The sequence below is a fragment of the Argopecten irradians genome, chromosome 6 (assembly GCF_041381155.1).
Source record: "Argopecten irradians isolate NY chromosome 6, Ai_NY, whole genome shotgun sequence".
Classification (NCBI taxonomy): Eukaryota; Metazoa; Mollusca; class Bivalvia; order Pectinida; family Pectinidae; genus Argopecten; species Argopecten irradians.
This window is the reverse complement of record NC_091139.1, coordinates 29,613,965-29,641,069: the sequence shown is the minus strand read 5'-3', so window position 1 is coordinate 29,641,069 and position 27,105 is coordinate 29,613,965. Positions and strand designations below refer to the sequence as shown.

General features: G+C 36.1%; 3 protein-coding genes across 3 annotated transcripts; 1 reads left to right on the top strand and 2 right to left on the bottom strand.

Moving 5' to 3' along the window:
- Positions 1 to 261: 261 nt before the first annotated feature.
- On the top strand, positions 262 to 4,321 carry LOC138326447 (uncharacterized). Its single transcript, XM_069272554.1, has 3 exons — positions 262 to 292; positions 764 to 856; positions 3,075 to 4,321. Exons 1-3 carry the CDS (start codon positions 262 to 264, stop codon positions 4,319 to 4,321), a joined length of 1,371 nt encoding a protein of 456 aa, XP_069128655.1.
- A 1,072-nt stretch (positions 4,322 to 5,393) lies between these two features.
- LOC138326328 (beta-1,3-galactosyltransferase brn-like) lies at positions 5,394 to 6,990 on the bottom strand. Its single transcript, XM_069272447.1, has one exon. The coding sequence runs from the start codon at positions 6,874 to 6,876 to the stop codon at positions 5,434 to 5,436; it is 1,443 nt and encodes a 480-aa protein (XP_069128548.1). The 5' UTR covers positions 6,877 to 6,990; the 3' UTR covers positions 5,394 to 5,433.
- A 6,761-nt stretch (positions 6,991 to 13,751) lies between these two features.
- Positions 13,752 to 21,810, bottom strand: LOC138325576 (uncharacterized). Its single transcript, XM_069271338.1, has 6 exons — positions 21,300 to 21,810; positions 20,660 to 20,819; positions 20,017 to 20,073; positions 18,238 to 19,663; positions 17,217 to 17,308; positions 13,752 to 15,978 (listed from the first exon to the last, which is right to left on the bottom strand). The coding sequence occupies exons 1-6, from the start codon at positions 21,426 to 21,428 to the stop codon at positions 15,731 to 15,733; spliced, it is 2,112 nt and encodes a 703-aa protein (XP_069127439.1). The 5' UTR covers positions 21,429 to 21,810; the 3' UTR covers positions 13,752 to 15,730.
- Positions 21,811 to 27,105: the final 5,295 nt, after the last annotated feature.

The following is a 27,105-nucleotide window of genomic DNA, read 5'->3' as shown; positions in this document are numbered from 1 at the left end:
CCTTAGCATTGAGCTGTTTTATCCTGCAACTGTCAAACATACTAAACAATAATTTTTGCCGGAAAAACTTGTGTTTTATCCGTCAGTACAAAATGCTTTATCCGTCAATACGATCACTTGGATTTGTTCTATATTTGAAGGAACCTTTTCTTACTTGACCCCGAACTTGAACCTTCCGATGAATGAAACGTCATTCATTCTCGCAAAATAGTGACGTCACAGTCACAGGAATTTTTGCGATATCGAAAATCTCGTACGGCGATGTCGTATTTTTTCTTTGCTCATTGCAAAGGTATAGATTTTTTTTTAAATGTTTGAGTAATATTACACACTAAATAGAATTACTGGTACTTAGCTTCAATATTTCCCACGGTAGTAAGAAAGAATAAACTCTCATTCGGTTTAGGGAATGAATCCTCCACATTAAAGAAGCGTCTCGCTTCGAGTTAAAACAAGTAAATAACTGGCAATTTGCTTCTGTTTTGAATGTCGTAATGATGGCAAGATAAACAAAATACATATTCGCGTGATAAACCGTAAGTTGTAAAATGTCATATGCAAATACCAATAAAATATCATATTCGAGCTCGTGCTTCAAGCGCGTGCTGAATTTTGACCTAATGATCATCGCAATTCCACCTACTTTCATATATAGCGTTGATGTTTACCAGGTAAAAAGACTGTTTATACTGGTTTTCATACAATATAAGTTAGAATTTCTATGACTGAATATTTTAATATGATTTAGATTCTTGTTTGTAAGAGTCCAACAAGTTTAACAAAGTTTTCGACAAAGTAAAAAAAGACAGTTGTGAATCTCCGCCTTGGATAGAGATTTCTCTGTCCTACTCTCAAGGTAAGCAATGATTATATTAATCTCATAGCTAGTCATACTGATATCTGATTTCTCTACTAAAAGGTATAATTTGAAATTATACTGTGGCATATTTTACTGTGATAAGGGCAATTAGACTTTTTTACATACAAGTATGCATATTTGATTTTCAAATATTTTCAAAACGTGGAAACAGCTATTAGATTGAATTCAGAATCTTCATGAGTCCTAAGTAGTCATTTGATCAGAATAAATTCAATAGCATGCATACATGTTTGATATGCATCATTGAGCGCAGTACATGTGCTTTATCCATATATGATTGAAATGAAGTTAAGTCTTGTCCCCTTAAATCAAACTTGACAATTAAGTTTCAAAAGCAAACAAGTACCCGTGTAGTGGCATCATTGATTTACATTAGGGTTTTACTCCCAAACTTATGTCTTCGTCTTACATATTCTTAGCAGTCTTCAATCACCAAACCATTATTTATTCTATATTACTTTTCAAAGTATATTTTGAAAATAAAAGAGTGCGTGACAAAAACAATATGATAACTGAAGGTATCACTTTCTCTAGAGTAAAATAAAACTTCTAAAGAAATATATATTCTGCCCCAGGCTGAAATTTTATCAGTCCACTCCGAATGATCGACACGATGTGTATTGTTGACCGCGGTTAAATATAGTACGTAAATGTTCTCCCTAGTTCACAATAAACATCAATGTGTGGTCACAGCCCTGTTATTATCAGGTAACGTTTAGTACCGTTTTGGTCTGTTTGACTTCAACAATACGACCGTGAAGTGTAATATAGGTCAATAGTTGGAGAGTGGTTTATAAATGATGTGTCATTTACTCAGGGGATCTAAAGTCAAATCGACCCTTTCACACTAAAGCGATTGTTGAATCATACGATGAAGAAATGGAGTGCATTATATAGTAGCAAACACAAGTGTTATACGTACGACATTTAAAGACCATTTTATTAGTGATATACCTAAAATAGAGACGTAAAAATGTATTAAATAGAAGATTCCCTATTTCTTTAAGTCTTATATCTACAGTTATATTTCATCTCGTGAAACTTTCATGTTTTTTACTTGTGCTTCACATTCGATGAAATGTAAATGTTATTCATCAAGAAACAATGAATACTTTCAACGTTTGTTTTTATAGCAATATAATCATATTCTCCATCAAATCAATGGGTACGCATCGATTTGTTTTCCTTAGACAAAATATCGACTATTAGTCAGGACACCTCCAAATTATTCTACATTGTATTATATTTTGAACTTTTTATTAATGATTATGATATGTTATGTAATGTCATAGTAAAGGCAAGATCAGTTTGACGTACTTAGTTATTTGATATGATAATAATAAAACTTAATTTCACGATGGTTACATATTAAGTACAGTACTACTCTTACATAAGGCCCTCACAATAATATGATGAAAACAAATAGCACATTCATTTTGACAGAAATAAACATGAAATGTTGTAATCGTTCGATTTTTTACTCAAATACGCATGCATTCAATCACAGAAATTCTTTCTAAGAAATAAACTAATGTTAATTATATTAAACATACCTATTTTATCCCAAAGTGCATATACATGTTAATAATTTATCAATCATTTACAAAAAAATGTAACAGGATAGTGCATTTACAAGGGGACAGTAGCCAGTGTAATATTGAGAATATATATATACTTTAACTTGATAATGCAAAGAAAATTAAATTTATTAGATACATTGTTATAAAATGATTTTTAACATTCTTTCTGAAGACAAATAGTGATGGCACAGCTTTTACACTAGCTGGTAAGGTATTCCACAGCTTAACTCCATTGTAATGAAAGTATTTTTAACAATGCAGAGTGTGTTGTATGTAAGATTAATTTATTTTGTGTCGTTGATCTTAGCCCATATTGATACATTTCATTGCAAGAACTTTAAAGTAAGTTCAAGTTTTCAAATATTCCGATGCCAGGTCATTTAATAACCTATAAACTATGATACATAATTCTATAAAGGAAGAGCATGAGTATCTTTAAAAGCTTTTTGTTGGAGTCAAAGTGGATTTGTTCAAAACAACTCTAAGTGACTGTTTTTGACTTTTAGTAATTGCATTTTTTTATTTCTTAGTGACTGTTGGGGCCGTACCAGCTCAGTCCATTATTGGGAGAATATATGCATTGTAAATTTTGACATCGGCATTCAAATATCTAGACATCCTACACACTAAAGCAACTGCACTAGAAATCCTACACACTAAAGCAACTGCCCTAGACATCCTACACACTAAAGCAACTGCCCTAGACATCCTACACACTAAAGCAACTGCCCTAGACATCCTACACACTAAAGCAACTGCCCTAGACATCCTACACACTAAAGCAACTGCCCTAGACATCCTACACACTAAAGCAACTGCCCTAGACATCCTACACACTAAAGCAACTGCCCTAGACATCCTACACACTAAAGCAACTGCCCTAGACATCCTACACACTAAAGCAACTGCCCTAGAAATCCTACACACTAAAGCAACTGCCCTAGACATCCTATACACTAAAGCAACTGCCCTAGACATTCTACACACTAAAGCAACTGACCTAGACATCCTACACACTACGGCAACTGCCCTAGACATCCTACACACTAAAGCAACTGCCCTAGACATCCTACACACTAAAGCAACTGCCCTAGACATCCTACACACTAAAGCAACTGCCCTAGACATCCTACACACTAAAGCAACTGCCCTAGAAATCCTACACACTAAAGCAACTGCCCTAGACATCCTACACACTAAAGCAACTGCCCTAGACATCCTACACACTAAAGCAACTGTCCTAGACATCCTACACACTAAAGCAACTGCCCTAGACATCCTACACACTAAAGCAACTGCCCTAGACATCCTACACACTAAAGCAACTGCCCTAGACATCCTACACACTAAAGCAACTGCCCTAGACATCCTACACACTAAAGCAACTGTCCTAGACATCCTACACACTAAAACAACTGTCCTAGACATCCTACACACTAAAACAACTGCCCTAGACATCCTACACACAAAAGCAACTGACCTAGACATCCTACACACTACGGCAACTGCCCTAGAAATTCTACACACTAAAGCAACTGAGAATCCTAGACATCTACACACTACGGCAACTGCCCTAGACATCCTACACACTAAAGCAACTGACCTAGACATCCTACACACTAAAGCAACTGCCCTAGACATCCTACACACTAAAGCAACTGACCTAGACATCCTACACACTAAAGCAACTGCCCTAGACATCCTACACACTAAAGCAACTGCCCTAGACATCCTACACACTAAAGCAACTGACCTAGAAATCCTACACACTAAAGCAACTGACCTAGACATCCTACACACTAAAGCAACTGCCCTGACTAGTTTTGATACCGCTTGTTTTATATTTGTTCTGACCAAGTGAGGTTTTTATTAAAGATGCTCCACCGTTGACAAATGGTATTTTTTCACTATTCTGCTACAGGAGCAGACGATTTAGTATTTTTCTTCAGTTACAAAAGTTACTTACTTTACACCATTACCACCATTGAAAAGTTTGAGCTTCTAATTTTACTTCAAGTTAAAAATATGAAAAATAATTAATTGCATCCCGAAAAAAAATCCGTATCACTATATCCTATATGGAATGAACTACTGAAATGCGCATGTACCAAAGGCAATATACATTATTTTATATTATTGTCTGTGTTAATGAGACTATTATATACACGATTAAACACCAATCATGCTCTGTCGGCGGTGGAGTATCTTTAAGGTATACACTCAAAAGCTTTTGACATGAGGTATAATGTATTTCCTCATTATCTGCATACAATACCATGGGTATATGATCATCTGATTTTTGTATTCTGGAAATTAACATAAATTTAGTCTTCCGTTAATCTAGTTTAATGTTGTTATTTGTACACCAGTTAACAATTTGGTTCAAATTTTCTTGGAGTTGACATGTAACTCCTTCATAGTCAATACCCTTTACATGCATAGTACTATCATCTGCATACATATCTATTTGTCAATTTTTCACATATAGCAGTATGTCAATTACAGGAACTATATAGACACTAAGAGACCAAGTATCGATCCTTGTGGAACTCCGGATTTTATGAATTCAGATGATGAGGAGATATTTCTATACTGATTTTGTTTAACTCTGCCGCATTTTAAGTATAAAGCACACAATTTATACTTTAATATTATTAATATTTACTTATATTTCTAGCAAACGCTAGATTGACAGGATTAAGATTGAAATACACACCGAGAATTTCTTTATGAAATTAGTCAGGAAACATATTGGTTAATTTATTACTTTTAATTTGTATTTATAAATAGTTTTAAGATGCCTGTTTCATCATTTTGAAAACTGAAAATGTATACATCATGCTTATAACGCCGCAAGCGTTAAATAGTTCAATTTGTGAAAATGATATCATTCAGGAATCTGCCAACATAATTAAAATATTTTTTCACGGATTCTGCTACAATGCATTCTCTCTTTATACATGATTCAAAGGTTCACACAATTTCGTTCTGCACAAATTCCATCCAATCGGCTATGCTATTTATTTCAGATTTTAACTGTTTCAGTCGCTTTCCTATAAAGTCACAAAACACCGATTTACCGTGGTCCCCGTCCAGAATACTCAGATGACAATCCCAAGCGTTCCTTAAATCTTTTAGATTGCCGTAGTAGTGAGAAGCAATTATAGATTTGAAGGAGGAGGATGCGGTAAATGTCCGTCCCGAATTTACAAATGCATTATCACGAATCCTTATTCCAAGTCTGGCTGCTAGAATTCCTAGATAAACATCCTCAAATTTAAACAACTGGGTATATTGTGCTGCTACGGTAAAATTCTTCACCGTTGACATTGACATAATTACAAATCCGCCAAATATATATGGAGGATAATTTCTGAAAGGGTATTCCGTCTTTGGGGTGTACCACTTGGAGGTAGAGACCCGGATCGGTTTCGTGCCATCCAGCCGATGGCCAGAAAACAATGCCTCTGCCTTCCATTTTGGCAGATTGTCCAGAAATCTTAACAGGAGATCTGGTGCCACATACATATCATCGTCTACAGAAACAACATGAAGGGCTCGATAACAATAGGTTACCGCCCAGTTCAGCCCGCTCATTGTCTTCAAGGTAAGGTTTAGATAGCTGTCTAAGTAATCTGCCAGAAAGATGTCCTGGTATCTAGAGGATTCCCCGTGTAAATCCTCTAATGTTATGTTCTCCTTTGGTATTCCGAGGGAGAAAATTGTCCGACTCCATGGAAACCGTTTCCTGTCAGCCCAAGTATAGCGGATGATTTCTCGTTTCGAGAAATGATGAGGAGCACTTTTCACAATGAACAAGACGCGTATGGTATCAGATCCTTCGCATGTCTGATTTGGATTTATCATATATTGATAATCTAACACATTAATTGGCTTAACATCAGAAAATCCCTTCTCCTCGTACTGCCTAAGTATTTTGGTCAAGTTCCTATGTGGATATTCACCAGACGAAAATCTAGGTAATGTTCCTGTCATCGAGGAATTCTGACGTCCATGTTTTTCAACGTTTTCTGGGTGTCGTTTGGACTTTGTATCCGGTATAAGTTCAATTTTTCTACCAGGTGGGGCATTCACAGCTTGATGGCTCCTTGGCAGCAACTCACCATTTACATCATCATTCTTGTTATCTGTTCCCATTGGAATGGTTTCTTCTCCGTCTTTATGTTGGTGATTTAAGTGTCCCTTATAGCGCTTTTCTATCGACACTGTTTCTCTACCATTTTCTTGATGCAAGAGACGTTGTCGAAATCTTTCAGCATCTGCGCCCATCATGACTTGATCATTCTGGGTATGTTTGTACAGTATAATGCTCGCTCCTATCAGAAATAATACGAGAAAAACTTTCGGATCACGAAGAAACATAACAATCGGAAATGTACGTTTAAGCTTTCTCATGGTGCCTCACTTTCTCGCTAACCTACAACGAGAAATAGACTAAAGCCACGTAGAAGTAAGTCTATTCTGAAATTTGTTTGTGTAAAGTTTTACCAGTATAAGGTGTATGGCATGTTGGTAAATTTCATTGTTGGCTAGGAACTAGTGTAAAAAGAGGGCTTTAAACTTTTAAGGTCTAAGAATCTTTATTTAAAACAGTAATTGGTGGTTTTGTGCTGGTTTTGTGTTTGTTTATCTCATTAATAGCGACTGTTTTCTTTTATGATAATAAGACTGACTTTGTGATATTGGTGTTATCATCTAATCTTACGGCATTGTCGTCAACGACGCAAATATATAGCATCTTAAAATTGTATTTATTTCATAAAAAATTTTAAGAAGATTGTTTGTCTGAAAACATGATATCATTCATCATTTACATTATTTTTGTTTTTATTCTATTTAAAGATAATAGGGCTTACCATGACTCAGTTTGCTTTTCGTGGGCAATACAGGTAATCCTTCTTTACGTGATATCTTGTACTCAAGAAATTTAAATAGAACACAGAATTCATCAAAAGGAATTTTATATCAACATCTAGTGGGCAATTTTGGTTTGCAATACTATTTAAAGAAACCCATTGATTAAAAGTGTAAAAACAGTATTACAAGTATACGATTAAGTAGTCATAAGTTAAATATTGAAAATGGTAGGTTTCGAAATTTGGCACGACATAAAAAGTTCTCAGATTATTTATTTCCTCAATATTGAGATTATATGTCCTACATGAATGAAATGTTATAACATTAACTCGATTGGATCAAAGATAATATGGTAACTGGTGCATAAATTACATATTTTGTGATAAACAATGCAGGCTATGTACATAGTCAATTGGTCAGTTAAGCTGACAAGATAAAGTGTCACTTGGTAAGAAGAAAATTTACTTCAGAGAGCATAAGCTCTACTTATCGGGCAACTCCGATGATGCAGCTATATCCAATTTCCATGCAAAGTCTGCTACCCAGAAGGAACAAATATTGATCACCATCTTCGTGTAAGCCATGTTTCACATAGTCACTAACCTGTAACGTATTCACAACATGTTCTAACAATGCATCCCTTGATCTATATAAGGATGGACACTGTATAAGAAAGTGCTAAGCAATGTTATCCGTTTCATTTCGACACAATTTAGTGAGTCACTTTATAATCCATAGTTACAGGTAAATGATCGGACACATTAAGGAAATGATCATCATGTATCACACAAGAGGTTACAAAACCACACTTACTGGTCTCTACAAAAATATGGTCAATCAAAGTACGGGTCTCTCCGTCGCTTGTACACATCTAATGCTATTGCTTTCCACAAACCATTCCTTGGTCTATGGATGAAAGGTGCTATTAAGGACACCTGCTCTCTCATTAGTAATTTACAAACAAGTCCGTGCGGCACCACATGTGGTGCCTGCAATAGTATGAAATCCCTCATTTATATATACATATGACGGCGGCGCGAACCCTGGCACCTGCCTGTAAACATTATATGGAGATCGATTGACTCCCTATGGCATTACTAGTAAACTAACTACAACTAACTAGTATGCCCATTGTAACATTTTAACTGTTTTCCACCCCCCTTTTGTTACGACTATTTATTGGAGGGGTGGACTACCAGACCGAGGAGCGAGGCCTCGGTAGGGTATTGGTCCTGAGCCAGCCCGGAACACGTCTTCAATGTTCCATAGAATGTGCCAGGCTGACGCAGATGGAGTTCCTCTATCCTCATATTTGTTACTCGGTCGGTTACAAAGTGCAGCCGACCATATAGGATAACACGGTTCCTTTGCCAAACGGGTTGATTCCTCCCAGGGAACAATCCTACAGCAGGGGTTATGTCCCACACTCTAGGGTTGGCCCTAAAGGAATACAGGCTGAGACTGATCACTGGAGATTGTAAGGATTCTATATGCGGAGTCCTAAATAGATTAGAAGGACTGGGCGATTCTCCCGACCTCTTTAGACAGTCGCGAGCAGGAGAGGATGAATATGAGATGACCGGGAGCTCCCCAGGAGTGACCTCCATGTCAAGGTCATGTTGAGCAAATGCTTGTCGTTGGGTTTCTGAGAGCTCCCCCGACGGTCTCGAGATAAGGTCATTCAAAAACTCCAGGACTTCGCTATGCCGACCCTCATTCAAAAACTCCGGGACTTCGCTATGCCGACCCCTTCCCCCTTCAATGGAAGTGGCATTAGCTTGAGAACAGTCATGGGTATTGTCTAAGTTAGCCCTACAGGTTCCAAAACTCCTACTTGAGTACTTTATTGGGCGGTCGGTATCATTTATTACTCGCATTATGGTATGCTCGGTTAGGGGACGGACCAAGGTGTTGCCTAATAGTGGGCCGGCTGTGTTAAGGACGGGTTGTACCATGGACACCTGGTCCGGCTTGCCCTCCCATTTAACTGGACAGTAGTTGACAGTATTCGGCTTTAACGTCGAAGACTGCGACGCTGGTACCGCACACGACTTGGGTCGTGACCTACCTTTGCAAGGAGTGATGGTTATTGTCTCCTCACCTATATGCATTTTACCTAAGTGTAAATCTAACACACAGTTATTTGCTGCTAAGAAGTCAACCCCCAGTAACACGTCATCGGCAATTGGTGCCTCACACGCTGTCCATGGTACTTCTACGCTGCCAACGCCCATTTGTAGGTCTTTAATTTCCCACACTTCTGTCACATCCCCTGTAAAGCTACGGAGTCGGATACGATTACCTAGAATTAAAGGTCCCTTAAGCTTGTCCAAGAGTCCCCGTCTTACAAGTGTCATTGTCAATCGAGATCACGTTCGCTGCGGGGGGGGGGGGGGGGGGGGGGGGGGGGGGGGGGGGCAGCCTGCTGGCTGTACTGTCTGTCTTTGGGTCGCGCGTCTGAAGAGTTACCATAATCTGTGTACTGAGGACGCGATGCGTCTGGTACGTAGTATGACGGCGGATAATAGACTCCGCTTTGTGGTTCCGGATACCGCGGTGGGGGCGGTGACCTAGCTCGCGTCTCTGGAGGGAATAATTTCTTTAACTCATTTCTAATAATTTGAGCAACCAACTACTGCGAAAGCGGAGTGTTATCGCCTTCTTTAGTGCCCTCAGCAAAGTCTACCTGGCGGCTAGGAAAATTATTTGAGCGGCTCCCGAATAGAGCACACTGATTGGCTAAATAGGCGCAAACATATTTCACAGCCTCAGAAACCGTTTTCGGATTCTTATCCATAGCTTTTTGTGCCGCCGTACGATCTCTACAGCCGCGGAGAAAAGATTCAGTACCTAATTGGTTTAGAGTAATCTCGTTAGCTTCCTCATAACCATCTTTAACTACCGTTTGAACTCTCTGCGCATACTCCGTTATTGATTCCGTCTCCTCCTGCCGGAGGTTCGAGGCCTCTCGACGGTTTATGACAGCCTCTTGTTTAGAACTGAATCTTTCCTTCATTTTTTGCTTTAAACTCCTATATGTAGTATCGCGTGGAAGCGTATCCGCGAACTCCAACGCGTCATCTTGTTAACAGTCAAAAAACCGTCTAATGGACTTCTCCTCTGTCCAGTCATTTTCATCGGCAATGCGATCAAACTTTAGCACAAACGGCTCCCAGCGGCCCTTGCCGTCAAATGTTGGCATTTTATGCCTTTGCGGGCTCCTATGATCAGGCTCGTTCCTGTTAGGTGTCCTAGTAGTATCACGCGGATTACGCGGCTGATTATTCGCGTTTGCATCAACACTACCTGTTCTCTGAGCTGGCATGGATTGTACATCAACATAACCCACAACAGCCTGTTGTGGATTATTGATTGCCAATCCATGTGGAGACATGCCTGGCGGTACAGGTGTGTGATAACCATACGGTTGCATGGGCGGAACGCCTGAAAATGGAAACATCGTAGGCGGTGCGTAAAATCCGCCTGGAAATGGGGTAGCTAATGGAGGTGGAGTGAACTAGTTTAGAGGCATACCTACTGGTTGGACGGGCAACGACTGTTGACCCTGTCCCCCTTGTTGAATGTTATTCCCAACAGTGCTATTAGGATGCCGATCCTGCTCCTCCAGCTGATACTGCGTCAGACACCTGCCAGGAGCTGTCGTCAGAATGAACAAATGATGGTTTATTATCTAACGAACCAATCATTTGCTTAATTTCCTCGTGTTCCTTTTGTACCTTTATTTCTTCTATCCCCTTCCTTATTTTCCTAAATTCCTCCCTCCACATTTCATCCCTATCCATGTTAAATGGAGGAATGGGGGGAGCCGTCATGTCGACGGCAGTTATATGACCCTCCAACATCCATGTTATCCATACATCACGTTTTATGATAGATATGTCACTAAGCTAATCAGGAGACAAGGGCGCGCCTTTTTGTTCTCTTTCATGAATTATATTGTTAGCGGTTGATTCTCCAACCCCTTGAAATGTTTTGAACTGCTGCTTAGTCGCAGTGAAGAAATTAATACATTCAGACATTATCTAAATATCTACTAGTACGGCTTAAAAAGAATTCTAAGAAATAACAACACTATGGCTGACAAGCCGTTTACATGTAAAAAACCAACTCAACAACAGCCGAGAAATTGTCAAAGATTTTTTCCCTTCTTTTAAGACCGCTACAAAAAGGCCGAAATTATCCTGAAAAGAAATAAAATCAGGCGCCCGTAGGTATAATAAATGTCGGAGACTGAGAAGAGAAAGAAAAAAATATTGAAGCCAATTCCCGCTACCATGAACACGTGGTCGGTAGCGGAATTACGCCGTAGCACAAGTGTTGAAATAAAGCCAAATTATTTGAAATATCCAAAAATATTGAAACGGTTTCTTTAAAAAAACCACCTGTTTCAACGTACAAAGTTATCCACGATATAAATGACAAAAGTTGTCTACGATATGAATGACAAAAGTTATCTACGAAGTATTAAATTACATAACAAGTCAAAATGGCAACCCACGTACGCGGTTATCGAGAGAGACCCGAAGTCCGAGAACGTGAGAAAATAAATCAAAATATGGCGTGGAAACGCTCACAATTCTAACACCAGTATTGTAAACCGTGGTTTACAACAATACATATTTATCTACAGTACATAGCATCTACAATAACAACCAACAATACATGTTATATTTCACAAGTTTACTCACAGTAGTAAAACACGTCTGTACAGATTAGGAGTTGGAAAGAGAGGGAGAGCGATTCGCGAGCGCCACGTGACCGCGTCCGCACACATCGGTGACGTCATCAAACCTGCGGTTCACAAACAAGTGTGAAGTCACAAGTAAAGCATATATATGTATTACATAGCATTATATACTCAAATCGACAACCGAAATAAATATTCCAAAAAACACATTTAAGTTCGAAGAATATCACCTTTTCATAGCCTCCCCATCTCACCAACGAAACATCCACCAATTGTATCAGTTCTTATAACTATCAAAACCAGTTAAACAGTCACATTTTGGAATTTCTACGAAGCACCGAGCAGACACTCCATATACACTGACGCCGTCTTGCCATCTTGAAGTTCACAAGAATCGTTTACATGAAATTCACGTGAAAATGTTCACATGAGTCCCACGTGACGTTTTACACACGACTTTACATGAAATTCACGTGAAAATATTCATATGAGACCCACGTGACGATTTCCACATGACGAATTAATACCTGTGAATATGATAATGATAATTTACCCCAAGGGACACCAGTAATGGATCAGATATAAGCCAGATAATCATTATTTGAAATTTTAATTATTAATTGGCGAATGGACTGACATTAGAGATCACAACAGCACATTATAATCTGCCATATCTACATTTTACCTTCACATAAGAGGTTCCATTGAAATCACAGGTAAATGTATGGATATGTAATGTGGATATGTCCAGATAATAATAGTTGTGGAAAGGGCGTTCATAAGTCGTAATAACTTTAAATCAATAAAGTACATCTAAATTAAAACGAATACCAATCTCATTAAAATGCATATCATTCTTACAAAATCCCATCACGGGCCATGTTTTGGTGGACTTTTGCATTGTCCAGTCACATTATTGACATCACAGTTTTGGAGATGATCACATTTGCTTGCAAAATATGCTGCATCATCCCTAATTTCAGAGCAGTAAATGATTATGTAGTTTTTGCACTTAAGCACATTTCTGCTTTTATAACAAGAATTATCCAGACCTAGACGTATCCCTAAAAGGATATTAGATCCTCTATGTAACGGAATTCTAAAGATTGAGATATGTAACTGATATCGACCCTGACTTATATCAGATAAATCATCGTCGTGCTATTTATAGCACTACCTAAGATAGGGTCACGTTCATGTAGGTACATCGCCAATGACTGAATGGAAGTATATGTAATGTAGAAATGTAGTAGTATCTTTATAACAGACTTCAATAGCAGCAAAATATGTATTGTAATCCGGTAAACAATGAATAACAACACAAAATAAAACTACTGACAGTTTGCACATTGTCATCTTATTTCCGTTTACTGAAAACATTTGCCTACATTCGGTAATAATTACAATTTTGAAATGATGGATATTTTAGATTTTCTTATAAGTAAACTTATTCAAATTCACAAAGACGGGAACTGGTATATGTACAACCCTATTTATCTATCATTTAACGTTATTTTACACTTCAGAAAAGAACAAACTTAACCTGTCAAGTTTTCATATATGGATTATGATTCAAACATACAAACAAATTAAACAATAGCATAATATGACATTTGTTAGAATGTAAAATAATGAATCATTACCACTTATATATTTCTTCGAAAGTTCTTATATGCACTGCATACAAAATCAACAAACATGTCAATAGTCACAGCTGTAATGTTTATTTTAGCTTCGGAATGTGTAATATTTAAACAAGTACTTGTGGACGAGCATGAAGGGTCCCACGAACAATCAATCTAAACAATTCTGTGGGTGCAGTGTTTCAAGGTAAACACAGGGGTTGAACTGCCACTGTATGTGTTCTTGAAATAGTGATCGCCGGAGCGAGACAATAGAAAAGAAATTTCAGGCAATATTTGAGTCTAATTTTGATAATTCTAAAAGCCTTTCATAACTGTAAAATTAGTTGAAACTGACTCAATGGGTCTTTCTTTTATACTTGCTATAAGTGTGATATGATAGATAAGTAATATCACACATATGTGTTGATCTGACAAGTCGGATAGCATGGGTTTGTTGTGTGGAGGAAAATATCACGAGTGTGCGTTGTGCAATCCGACTTGTCAGATCAACACATATGGGCGGTATTGCATTTATCACATACTGGCTACCGTTATTATTATGACGTTTTAATGATTTAGAGCTTTGTAAGTTTTAGTCATAACCGCCTCACTTAAAGTTTACTTGTCACTTGTCAGTAACCATAACAAAGTTTACCGAGGACGTAAATTCTCCCTACTATTTGCCAATCACACGAAAATTTATTTAGTCTATATTGTGTAAATATAATCTGAGTGTCTAGACACCGATTTCACATTTATGTGATGCTGGTCAAACTATGATATAAGAAATGAATACATTAAATTCTCCCACCATAGTCACTACGTCATAGCTGGTTAGACCACGTCCCAATGACGGAGGTCATCCTGACAAAATCATGCGTCATATTGGATTTCATAGTGTTTCTTGAAAGCAAAGTGTGTGCTATGAGAAGGAAGTGTATAAGTATATAAAAAGGACTATGAAACGTTTGCAGTAACATTTTAGTCAATATCTGTTTTGAATGACGAAATTGTTCAATAGCGGGAAAATATATACGATTACTTTGATTTAAGGTCTGCGGATAAAATATTATATAAAATAAGAGGAATGACCGAAATAGAGGTATGATGACCGCACTGATTCGATATTCGTTCGTATATGTTAAATAGCATTTTAGCTGGAATATTATCAGTATCAAACATGGGTTAGTCCTAGAACATATTAAGTATTTGACGTTTATTTTCGTAATCATAATATGCAGTAAACACCTCCTTGATCACAATTACGTCACTGCCTTCAACAAAATCTCTTACTCCGACGATCGCTATTTCCGGAATTCATACAGTGCAATTCGACCCCTGTGATATAGGCAATTCCTTGGTTTATGGCGATTTTATCATATTGGCATTTACACAATAACACTTATAAATTTCTTCTCAAAGTCATTAAAAAGAGATGTATAAGTATGTAATAATAAAAGAAAGACTATTTACGTTTGGGCCGGCTTCCTCCATAACCTTATTACTACTAATGGTTGGATAGGGAGACAACTCTGAAGCTTCATGACCACATGGCTATCATAAATAACAACAGCATCAATTTTGTTTATATCTAAGGGAGTTATACATTACATTTACAATACATGTACGATATCTAATTATGTCATAAAATATAACATACACATTCGCAAAAGTAATAGTGTTTGAAAATACACATTTGGGACAGATATTTGTAAAATAAGTGTACTAAAATTCTATTTTGTTCATCAAAGAGGACGTTTTCGGATTCTTCTTTTAAAATCGTTGATTTACATGAGTTGTTTGGGGCAAAATCATGTACTTTCGTATTGTAATATGGTAATGTCACAATTTGTCCTAATGGTATTAGAAGCATCAATGAAATCAATTGTTTTATAACGATAGTATTCTGAGTTAACACCGGAGGTTGTCTTTAATAAGAATAGCCGCGGGTTTCAGCCGAGCCTATTTATCTCTAATTAAGCACTCTTTTTGTATTCTGTAACCACCTCCAACGGTGAAAAGGCATATCTGAGTCAGATATGTCGAATAAGTCATGTGTCTAACAAAAAGTTTTTGCTCTCTCCATCATCCACAGTTCCTTAGTGCAAGAGATCTGTTCCTGTTTAGAAATATCCCTGGTCATCACTTTAGAATCGTTAAGAGGTTTAACATGGACAACTTTCGGTCGTGGATTTGAATTCGTTTTAACCATAGCTGTCCCAACCAAAACAGTAAGGAAGTCAATGATCTCAAACACACTTAGCGCACTGGCTCCAATGCACAACCCCATGGCCCCGCCAATGTCTCCTGAAAAAAGAATGTTTATACTGTCTTTATATATTTACAGTGTCATCTGCCCATACGGGGTAGGTATTGATTGTGACGCCATGTGTTTGCGAGCGTAACGTAAGGATACGATCAGAATCAAGTCAATATATTAACCGAATTGAAGGTCCTTAATATTTTAGGAGAAAAGGACGTGGAATTTCGCTCAAAAACTAATGAGTAATAATTGATACCTACTTATTAGAATTTTTAAAATATCAATCTCATCATTTGATATGCAAGGTACAAACAAGGGATCCCAAAGGGATCTTGGCGCCAATCAAAGTATGATCTATGTCTGACAACCGAAAGAGGGATCTTTTCTCTGCTTTTCAAACTTATACTTATACATATGAAATTTGAGAAAGATCCTTTCAGTACTTTCTGTGATATATAGCAGAAACAAACTTCAATTACCAAGATCCAAGATGGCTACCTGTCAGCCATCTTGTCAACTGATCGGTCTCAAAACGCAATATGCACAACTCAGGTGCAAGGGAAACCTGCACATGTAATTTGAGACAGATCCCTTCAGTACTTTCTGAGAAATAGCAGTAACAAACCGCCTCCTGTCGGCCATATTGTTTAACGATTGGTCCGAAAAAGTGATTTGCACAACTATGCCCCTAGGGAAACCTGCACATGGAACAGATCCCTTCAGTAATTTCAGAGAAATATCGGTATCAAACTTCAATTGTCAAAATCCAAGATGGCGTCCTTTCGGCCATCTTGTTTATCGATCGGTCCGAAAATACAATATGCACAACTAGGACCCTTGGGGAACCTACATGTGAAATTTGAGACTTTCTGAGAAATAGCGGTTACACTAATTGTTAACGGACGGGAGGATGGACGGACGACGGACCCAGACGAAAGGCGATTTGAATAGCCCACCATCTGATGATAGTGGGCTAAAAAGAACGATTACCGTAAGACACCATCATAAGTAGCTCATTGTTACGGCAATATTCACCCGAGTGTGATATTGACTAGGTTTTTAAACAAGGTTCTTAAGTATAATGCAATTTTGTAAAGTTTATACTGTGAGTTGCTAAACTGTAATCATTCTAATCGCCTTTTGAACAACTGAGCCAAGGATATAATATAACACCGTATTTAGGCCATAAAAATAACCTAGTAATTGTGAAGTAATTATTTTTCAAATAAACAAACATTGAAAAATATAGCAATTATGATGTAAAATTCTAAAGTTTACATACCCATTAGTGCGAATATCGTATAGTCGATTTGCTGAGTAAGTTCATCGTATCGGAGTTCATGAAATAATACGTTCAGGTGAAGAAAGTTGTCCCTGGGAATTGAAATTATACATCGTATTGTAGAGACTTTAAATCAGTTAACAATTACTATTTGTTTTCTAGTTTGTTTATTTTTTATCGTGATTTTTATTATCATTTTCAAATTGCCATAGATGAAAACAGAGTTAATTTGTAAAGCAATCATTATGGCTTAAAAGCACTAAAATACAATATTATAATTTTCAATGCTAAGAGATTATTATAGTCATATTTTAAAAAGTATGATGTATCAACAATAACAATTTCACTTTCATTTTCTTTCATTAACATGTTTCGTGCATTAACGTTTGTGTTGTTACAAAAATTCCTTAATAACTAAAATTTTCCTAAGGAAAGCATTATAGCACTTACGATTTTTTTCTTTAACTTATATAAAGCGTTTATATGGAAAATTAGAAAAAAAGAGTTTCCTTAAGTTAAGGACTGCTCAGAAAACTGGGGCTGGAATATTATACACGCGGCATAACGTTTTAAAATAGAAAACAAACGTACACACAAATAGTTCTGATCTTCAGCTTGCGACGCTCCATCGGCATACTCTAAGCAATGCACAATGCAATATTGTTTACCATTTTTTTTTTAATTTTTCACGCTTAACAATATTTAAAATATTGAATAAAAATCTTAAATTTTGAACTAACATTTATATTTTATCATTATATATATATTTTTAACAATACTTTATTTTACCAATATTGCAAATATTGATATGTTCCATTGGCCATATCCATAGAAGTATCAAGAAAACATGGGTTTATTTCCGCATATGATTATAGGAAGCGTGTTTTATTTACAGTTTCAGATATCGAAAGTGTCGTTATTGATAGTCATTTGGGCCTCTAGAGAGTGTCTGATATCGTTTCATTGTTGAGAGAGCGTTTGTGTTCGCATCCCATGAGATTCGAGTTGTGACAAACTTTACCTGTAAAATTGTTGATTCATTCGGAGTGACTCTTTAAAGTCGCCCATCATCTTTACGATGTCATCAAGCACAAGAACCAATTCCAGAAATTCCGTCTTTTCAAATTTGAAATTTTGTAACTGTGTTGGAGTAGGCATGATTCTGTTGAAATATCGATGATCAAACTTATGCTTTAATCCTGCCAGAGCTGGTTCTATTTTGATGTATACATTTAACATTTTATAGTATTCATCCAGCAGCATCAGCACACAATCCTCAGATTCCATACTGAATTCTTTATTATGAAAGGTCCCAGATGCAAATGTTCTCACTTCTTCTATAAAATATTTCATCTCATTAGAATCAAATTGGTGGACAATTGTCTGAAGGATTCGCTCCTGATTGAAGTACTGCGAAAGGTATTCTACTGTCATATTCAGGTACGAACTCGCCTTTCGGATTCCCTTTGTAATGTACATAGTAGTGCATTTTTTGTCAAATGTAGACAATACGGATGTAATCGGTTCAGATCGATCCGTCAACACGCGACTAAGATGATTCAGATTACCAATAACACTGTCTTTATAGAATGCATGCATGTTACTTCTCTGTACTATGAAATCAAATGCCAACTCAATCGAGGTGGAGTTCAGTGTTTGTAGTCTCGCTTTGTCCATTCTTCCAGTTTCCATATGTGACTTGGCTAAAGATAGATAACGGTTGATCGTTTTCTTGCTTTCCTCAATTGTATTCTGAATTGCAGTCCATTGAAGATCAGGTGCAATAGTCGACACTGCTGGCATTCTCTGAGTTTTCACCTCATCTTCATCGAACCAAATGTTTGGATACTGGTTTGGGAACCATGTTAAGAAATCGCTATTTATCACCGCCCGTATTGCTTCCAAGTCCGTTTTAGTTTTGGATAGCATCATTTCGTAATATGCTCTCCATTTATCGGGTCTGTCTGTCAAGAACATCAGGCGAATCTGACTATCAAGTAAAGTAGTCACTTCTACTAAATCAAAACCCAAACGTGCTTTGTCGAGTAGTATCGAATAGTCGTGGTACCTTTCGTACACTTTATGGCTTTTATCAAAGTATGAGCGTGTGTATAGTATATGCCAATAAAAGTGTATAATTATATTGCTTGACATGTTCAGCATTGCATCGACACTCTCAAGGTCATTCAAAACACGATAGAAGTTAGGTAAACTTGTTGCGTTGAGATGAGTGTATAAATGTTGTAAATCAACGTAGTCCCTCTCTTCTCGAAAAGCCAACTCCCGCGAATTTTTCAGTCGGGATTTGAGATTAAGGTTTTCCAGAACTCTCCTTTGGTTAGCCGAAAACCTAGAGAGCGCACCATAGGAGAGGTCAGGTCGGAACCAGGTCTGAGAGCAGGGTACAGGGCAACTGCATTTTACGTCACGATAACGACGGTATTTCACTGCAAGAAGTAGAAGTATAATAAATTAATATTTCGGGAAAAAAGGCAACAAAATGCAAAACTTTGATCAAATATTAAGCCTAAATAAAATTTCGAAGATATACTGGATCCTTAAATCTTGAATTTCCACTACGTTACTATTTTTTATTTTGTTTTCTAAATCATATTTATGAAAAACATTCATATTTCTTTTATCATTACATAATACTGATATATAATACGTCATATATTACAAAAGAAGAAAAATAACTTCGGTAATTTAGTTGAAACCTTGTTTTTATCTTTTGAATTATTTTGGTAAAATAGATATAGATCAAATCCGAACTAACATATAAAAAGGTAGATACATGTACCTTTTGCCTCCTTCAAGCATTTACTGTATTGAACGACATTACAGGACGGTAAAGAGCCTGAAAAGAAAGATTCATTCAAATGCACATACCAAATACAAATGTCCATTCGAAAGGGAAACTAAGGATATTCATTGTAGGTACTGAAAACAATGTTTCTTTTGCGGTTATTATTTTGCGATCATCGTTTCAAAACATTTTGTGATGATTAAATTTCGCGAATTTACAACTAAATTAAATTTTATTGTGCAAGAATTTTGGAAATCTTAATTCACGAAAATAAACTTCTGCAAATTTACCTCGATCGCAAAATTCGCGAAAAAAAATAAGTCTAAAGATTACTTACATGTACTATAGCTACTTCACCAGTTCACGAGAGTGATTTACCATCCATATTTTCATATACTATCAAATTCTGATTTTGATATCTCACTTGATTTTATGGAAAACTCATGGAAGCACCGATTCTGATAGAATGTCGATGAGCTAGCTAGGAGAAATTAATTTTGCATTCGTTATTTTAATTTCAATGACGATTATGTTTATTCTTTTCTATGATTAAAACATTACATACAGTTAAACAAAAAAGACAACAAAAATCAACCCAAAAAATCAACAGCAACAAACAAAACAGAAGCACACTTACTCAATCCTTGTGGCATATGTATTGGCCGACATAGACACATGGCTGAGACATATTGCATCTCACATTCCATCTGACAGGCACCAACGGTGTATGAGTACATATCCAGGTACGTCAGAACCTTGTTCACACAGCTTCCGTGAGGAAGTGGCACGTTCTGTGCCTAAATCAAAGGCAATTTTATCATCAAAACAAATGGTAAATAGTCACATTTGTAATACAATATTGATATGTCATAATGAGGATAATATTTTCACGAAATTATACATTCATAAATTTATCAAAAGATACAAATGAATAAAATTGATAAATGTCTATATTTATATAATTTTTTTCAACTAATCAAATAAACAAAACCAAATATGTCGACACTAACTTTAAATCAATCATCGATATACGTAATATGACAACTACGCTAAGCATGTGCTTTAGAAACAAAATAAAATCGACCTAATATATATTGCTGTCAAAAGTAGACAATACCTTTAAAGACAGTTTCAAAAGTAGACAATACCTTTTAAGACAGTTTTGAAATCAGTATTTGAAATAGGATTTTATATCATACTTTTTATTTATTCATTAGCTATACATTAACTGGATATATTAATGCTTAAGATATGAGCCATTGCCAATGTGTTCCTACCTTGGAGACCTGGACATCCATGAAACCATGACGACCGGTTGGGAGCTCGTTACCGTATTCTGGCATGGGCACTTCTGTATCCTTGTGGAGAACAACCTTGACCCCACTGCTACTGTGAGGGCCTACCATGCTGTCATAATCTTCTACGTTCAACACCAGCTCAAGACCACTGTTTACTCCTAATAAATAAAAGGAATCCCTATTCCCAACCTTTTGGCAATTGACAAATTCATCTGCACGTGCGAGAAGGTATTGATGGTTACGTCATGTGTTTATATTTACATATGCCCCTATATAGTCAATGGGAGGAAAGTTGCGTTCAAATTAACTTAATCGCAATGACGTATGAATACAAACGCAGTGCAGGTTCGGACTACTTCTACTTCACGCCTCTATAAGATTTTGCGTCATAAGTTGACGGATATCAAAATAACAATAAAGAGTTTTATAAGATCCAATTGAATGTGTATTTGACATCAAAACAAAAGATGTGTTCAAGCATTATAACGGTAATAAACAAAAAAATCGCTGTTCGGGGCTACAATCGGGGGTGGGGGGGGGGGGTGGGGGTGGGGGGGGCTTTCCTCAAGAATATACATATAGTAAACAAACCTTTTTTGATAACACTATGGTTTCTATAATAGTAGCTTGGTATATACATTTCTCGCAAACGTTTCACCATTTCATTATTGCATTGAAACAAATAATGATATTCATTTCCAATATCATTGAAACATAGATTACAAGTTCTATTTACTTCAGGGGTCCCAGTCCATCTTCCAGTTTCTATAGGTAAGTGCATGTTCGAGGTTCTGAATTTTATGATGATTTGTCTATCTATTGGCTTTAGTTTCACAAGATACTTTTCAAATTCAAAATTACTTTTAAAAATAGAATAAGTACGACCTCTTGATGAATTCTCTATATCATTAAACCATTTTTGTATAAATTGATCTTGTAATCTTTGTTTTACGATAGATTTTAAATATTCTCTATTATTTGTACATACCATGTAAATAATTCTTACCTAGCGAATCGACAATATTACCGACATCGATAGATGTGTTACCATGGAAACAAAACTTACCTGGCGAGTCGACAATATTACCGCCATCCATTGATGTGTTACCATGGAAACTAAACTTACCTGGCGAGTCGACAATATTACCGCCATCAATGGATGTGTTACCATGGAAACAAAACTCACCGGGCGAGTCGACAATATTACCGCCATCAATGGATGTGTTACCCAGGAATGAGAAACACTGACCATGTTGTGTCATCACCGGCTTGAAGTCTGACCAGTTACAATTCTCTCCTTTCCATTTACACCTGTTGAATATCAAGAAAAACAACTCATCATGGGATAAATCTTTCATATGAAAATCTCGATTTTTTAATAATTTTTCAAATCTCGTATTTTTTGAAAAAAAAAATCAAATGACTGTCATATATACTCATCAGTCCATCCACCAAATACAAAAAATGTACGACAACATCCATTTTTATTGAGTTGGCCCCCTGTGATGAAAATATAAAAATATTGTACCAATTATTTATTTTATATTACTTAGTTATATTTAGTGAATGGTATCATCACAGTTTGTTTAATAATGGACCATTTTACTACTTTAATATCCTGATGTCATAGTTACAGATGTTGGTCCCAGCGTGACAAAACTCACTTACATAACGATGAAATCCTCTGGACGATGAGTATTGTTAACATATAATGTTTCCATCGTTACGTTCGTCCAACTCTCCAAAAACTCATCAGTACCATCAGATGAATCTCTCTTGCTATCGTATAACGCCTTCAGTATCTCGTAATGATCATTCTCTGTCGAAAGTGTTCTCCTATAACCAGAAATAATACACATGTTAAAATTAGCAAAGATAAGCCATTCAAAAAGAAATACTATATTAATTGTCATGTCAATAAAAAGCATCTGGGTCCAGTTGTTCAAAAGGTGATTACACGATAAGTGATTTTTTCATTTCTCATTTGCTGCAAAACCGGTGATTATATTTTCTTTAAAATTGGCAAGTAAGTAAAGAATGGAATGTCAAGTTTCTTAAAAAAATATTCTGACTTGAAAATTGTCGTTAAACTGTGATTAGCTTATTCTCCTTTCCAACCACTGGGACTGAGTTTCTAGAGAGAAAGCGTCTACTATTATCAATACCCGTCTTCTTGGAAACTCCTGATCTTCAAGTCCTGGGTGAGTTCGCATAGAAAGATCATATTAAGAATGATTTATTGCTTTATATTTCAGATGAGAAAACACATATAACACGAAAAACTGTCATATCTAACTACAAACGAAATTTTACTTATTTACAACTGGTACTTCACTAAATTATTGAAATTGAATGTTTACCTGAAGCTGTTTTGGTTACAGACTTTGGATGTTTACCTGAAGCTGTTTTGGTTACAGACTTTGAATGTTTACCTGAAGCTGTTTTGGTTACAGACTTTGGATGTTTACCTGAAGCTGTTTTGGTTACAGACTTTGGATGTTTACCTGAAGCTGTTTTGGTTACAGACTTTGGATTTTTACCTGAAGCTGTTTTGGTTACAGACTTTGAATGTTTACCTGAAGCTGTTTTGGTTACAGACTTTGGATGTTTACCTGAAGCTGTTTTGGTTACAGACTTTGGATTTTTACCTGAAGCTGTTTTGGTTACAGACTTTGGATGTTTACCTGAAGCTGTTTTGGTTACAGACTTTGAATGTTTACCTGAAGCTGTTTTGGTTACAGACTTTGGATGTTTACCTGAAGCTGTTTTGGTTACAGACTTTGGATGTTTACCTGAAGCTGTTTTGGTTACAGACTTTGAATGTTTACCTGAAGCTGTTTTGGTTACAGACTTTGGATGTTTACCTGAAGCTGTTTTGGTTACAGACTTTGGATTTTTACCTGAAGCTGTTTTGGTTACAGACTTTGGATGTTTACCTGAAGCTGTTTTGGTTACAGATGGTAACGGCAGGAAATTCCATACGTTCCCGGTATTGGACCTGGACATTCACAGATACCGGAAACGACATAAAATGTTGTATCCTTTCTGCAATATCTACCGCGAGAAGGCACGTGCTTAGCACGCACAGGGATATCCATATTACCCTGTAACAATAAAACCGTATCTTCAGATAATTATTGAGATATTTTAATCAAATTGACAATTTTTTTCTCTTGCATTTTCCTTATGGCGAAAGGTATGTTGAAGGATAAATAAGAAACATGGCCATAATACAAATACATGGATTTGTATATGTGCCTGGGTAAGAAAGCTTGAGCTGCTCCAACAATTACATGGCTATTATGACGTCATTACAAATGGTTCTCTCATAGCCCGGAGTTGAAAATGAAATATTTTCTGTAAATAAGTTCTAAGAAATGAAAACTAAGATCCCTCGCGCGCTTACATCCGGGCCATCGAGGGTGATTTACATAAGTTGTATAACTTGTTTTGTAAACTAAATAAAATAAACAAAGATATGAGATGAAAACATCGCCTCATAGCCTAAGTATAAAGGAAAGAGCCATTACACCCACTCGGTCGCTAAAGTGAGCAAACTTAACGGTATGGCTGCATAAAGTTTACTTAATTTTCTTATCCTCTAGGGGAAAATTATTATATATGCCTTCATATGATAAAGTCATAAGTAATCTTATTTATTTTTTTATTAATTCACTTTGCCTTATCGCTTATATACATGTAAATACTGTAATTGTCATTGAAAAGGAAGTTTTCAGCATATAGTTGTGACAGCGATATGATGTGTCCATGCTGAAGAAGAAGGGGTATGCATTGTAAATTGTTAAAAATCACGATTTGATTAAGTATTGCTCTACAATAAATGATACTTAGGCTAACAATACCTATCTTCTTTTTACAAAAGTAATTCGCAACGACCTTAACTTATATCAACTGGCCTGTGCACAAAGTCTTACAACACAGTGACCTCATGTAATATTTAGTTCAAGGTTTGATACTGAGTATGATTCCGATCACGCATTAATTCTGTTTACATGTCATTAGTGTAATAGACCCACGGGGATCATACAAATTCATTATTCTATAGATGACCAATACTGTAATTTGAAATTATGCCTTTGGCAAGAGTGAATTTATGATTAACCTGTTCTTTAAATTAGATGTGAAATTTCGTACATTCGTCATTTATAGCATTACGCTCAGTCACTAAATGTTTGCGAATTATTCATTTTTGGACGATGTGCAAGTTTATTCCGCTGTCTTTGCCGTTTTTTGCGAACAAAATATTGTATTCACGATATGTCTAAAAGGTTGGTTTATAATCCTCGGTTTCAGGTGAAAATCTCACTGTCGTCATTAAATGAGCGATAGTGCGACTTACACCTGGGACACGTGTTCACAGGTTCATATTCGAAAGATTTACGTCTAATTTACGATATCTGTGTAAAGGACATATTCCACTTTTACTAACTTTTCTTGAATAATCTATAATTGATAAATTGATAACACACATACAAAAAAATATGAAAAACGAATTCGTTGATAAAAGCATTTATAGTTAGGTAAAATTGATCTTATGGTGTCTTTCAAATCCAATAAAAAGTACCATAGGAAGATATGTAATATGTGTGTATATATATATAACCAAACATCACGTACAAATGTATGTCTTAGTCAAATACCAGTCTTTTTTTTTATTTTAAGTGTGTTTATTTCCAGTATAGCGTATATTGTAAAGGCGATATACAAGGTATTATTAATCGTTTATCCATTTTCTAGCGATTGTCTTTTTTTTAATTTTATTAAATAAAACTGATCCACCGAAATCAGTTCGTCAAAATTAGTATCTGGATCTATATCAAAGTGTTTATTAAAGATGCTACACCGCTGACCTGGGTCCTTTTTGGTGTGATGTTTTATGTTATCTGTATGACATGAGTCCTTTTGGTGTGATGTTTTATGTAATCTGTATGACCTGAGACCTTTTTGGTGTGATGTTTTATGTAATCTGTATGACCTGAGTCCTTTTGATGTGATGTTTTATGTAATCTGTATGACCTGAGTTCTTTTGGTGTGTATGTCTATAATTTTTAATGTGTGTTTCTTTTTGGGCTAGGTTTTGTTTGTTTACACAAATAATGAATACTTTCTTCTATAAACATTGAATCAAAAAGAACAAATCTCAAAACAGTATACTAACATGATATTCAAAAGTATCTAAAAAAAGCAAAAAAACTTTAACATTTTTTTACTTTTCAAAGAGTTTTGCCCCTTTAATTGTAATTTCATCGTTATACATGTAGCTAGGGACGATCCTTTCAAAATTTACCTTTTTGTCTCTCTCATTCATAAAAACTATAATTATTTAACAACATTTGAATCAGAGTAAAATATTTAAAGTTTTAATTAATATTATTTGTTTTTTATTTTGAGCGAGGGAACTCCTGTGCGAGGACATTATTGTTCGGGGAGTTGACCCCAGGGCACCCAAACCCTGGCGGCTCTTATCATAAAGCAGATGTAGATACATGTATATATTTGTTGTAATGAAAAACCCAAACATATGCTTCGCCAATCTGAATTATATATCAACTGTTTATACAACACAAAATAACATCCACACATATGTTCGGTCATACAACACAACATCCAAACATATGTTTGGTCAATCTGAAGTATATATCAACTGTTTAAACAAAACAACACAACATCCACACATATTAAACTTTTTTTACCTTTTCACTATTATGCAGGTATGTAATATTCTTACACATTGTCCTTTTTGTTTTCTTTATTATTACCTAGA

What these genes read in the sequence shown, in the direction of transcription:
- LOC138326447 (XM_069272554.1), top strand. Translation starts at nt 262, where the DNA reads ATGTCGTATTTTTTCTTTGCTCATTGCAAAG. An exon ending in TTTCTTTGCTCATTGCAAAG is followed by an intron (nt 293 to 763) that starts GTATAGATTTTT and finishes CTTGTTTGTAAG; the next exon opens with AGTCCAACAAGTTTAACAAA. An exon ending in TTCTCTGTCCTACTCTCAAG is followed by an intron (nt 857 to 3,074) that starts GTAAGCAATGAT and finishes TCAAATATCTAG; the next exon opens with ACATCCTACACACTAAAGCA.
- LOC138326328 (XM_069272447.1), bottom strand. Translation starts at nt 6,876, where the DNA reads ATGAGAAAGCTTAAACGTACATTTCCGATTGTTATGTTTCTTCGTGAT.
- LOC138325576 (XM_069271338.1), bottom strand. Translation starts at nt 21,428, where the DNA reads ATGGTAGGCCCTCACAGTAGCAGTGGGGTCAAGGTTGTTCTCCACAAG. An exon ending in ATGCTTGAAGGAGGCAAAAG is followed by an intron (nt 19,664 to 20,016) that starts GTACATGTATCT and finishes TACTTCTTGCAG; the next exon opens with TGAAATACCGTCGTTATCGT. An exon ending in ATGAATCAACAATTTTACAG is followed by an intron (nt 17,309 to 18,237) that starts GTAAAGTTTGTC and finishes TTCAATTCCCAG; the next exon opens with GGACAACTTTCTTCACCTGA.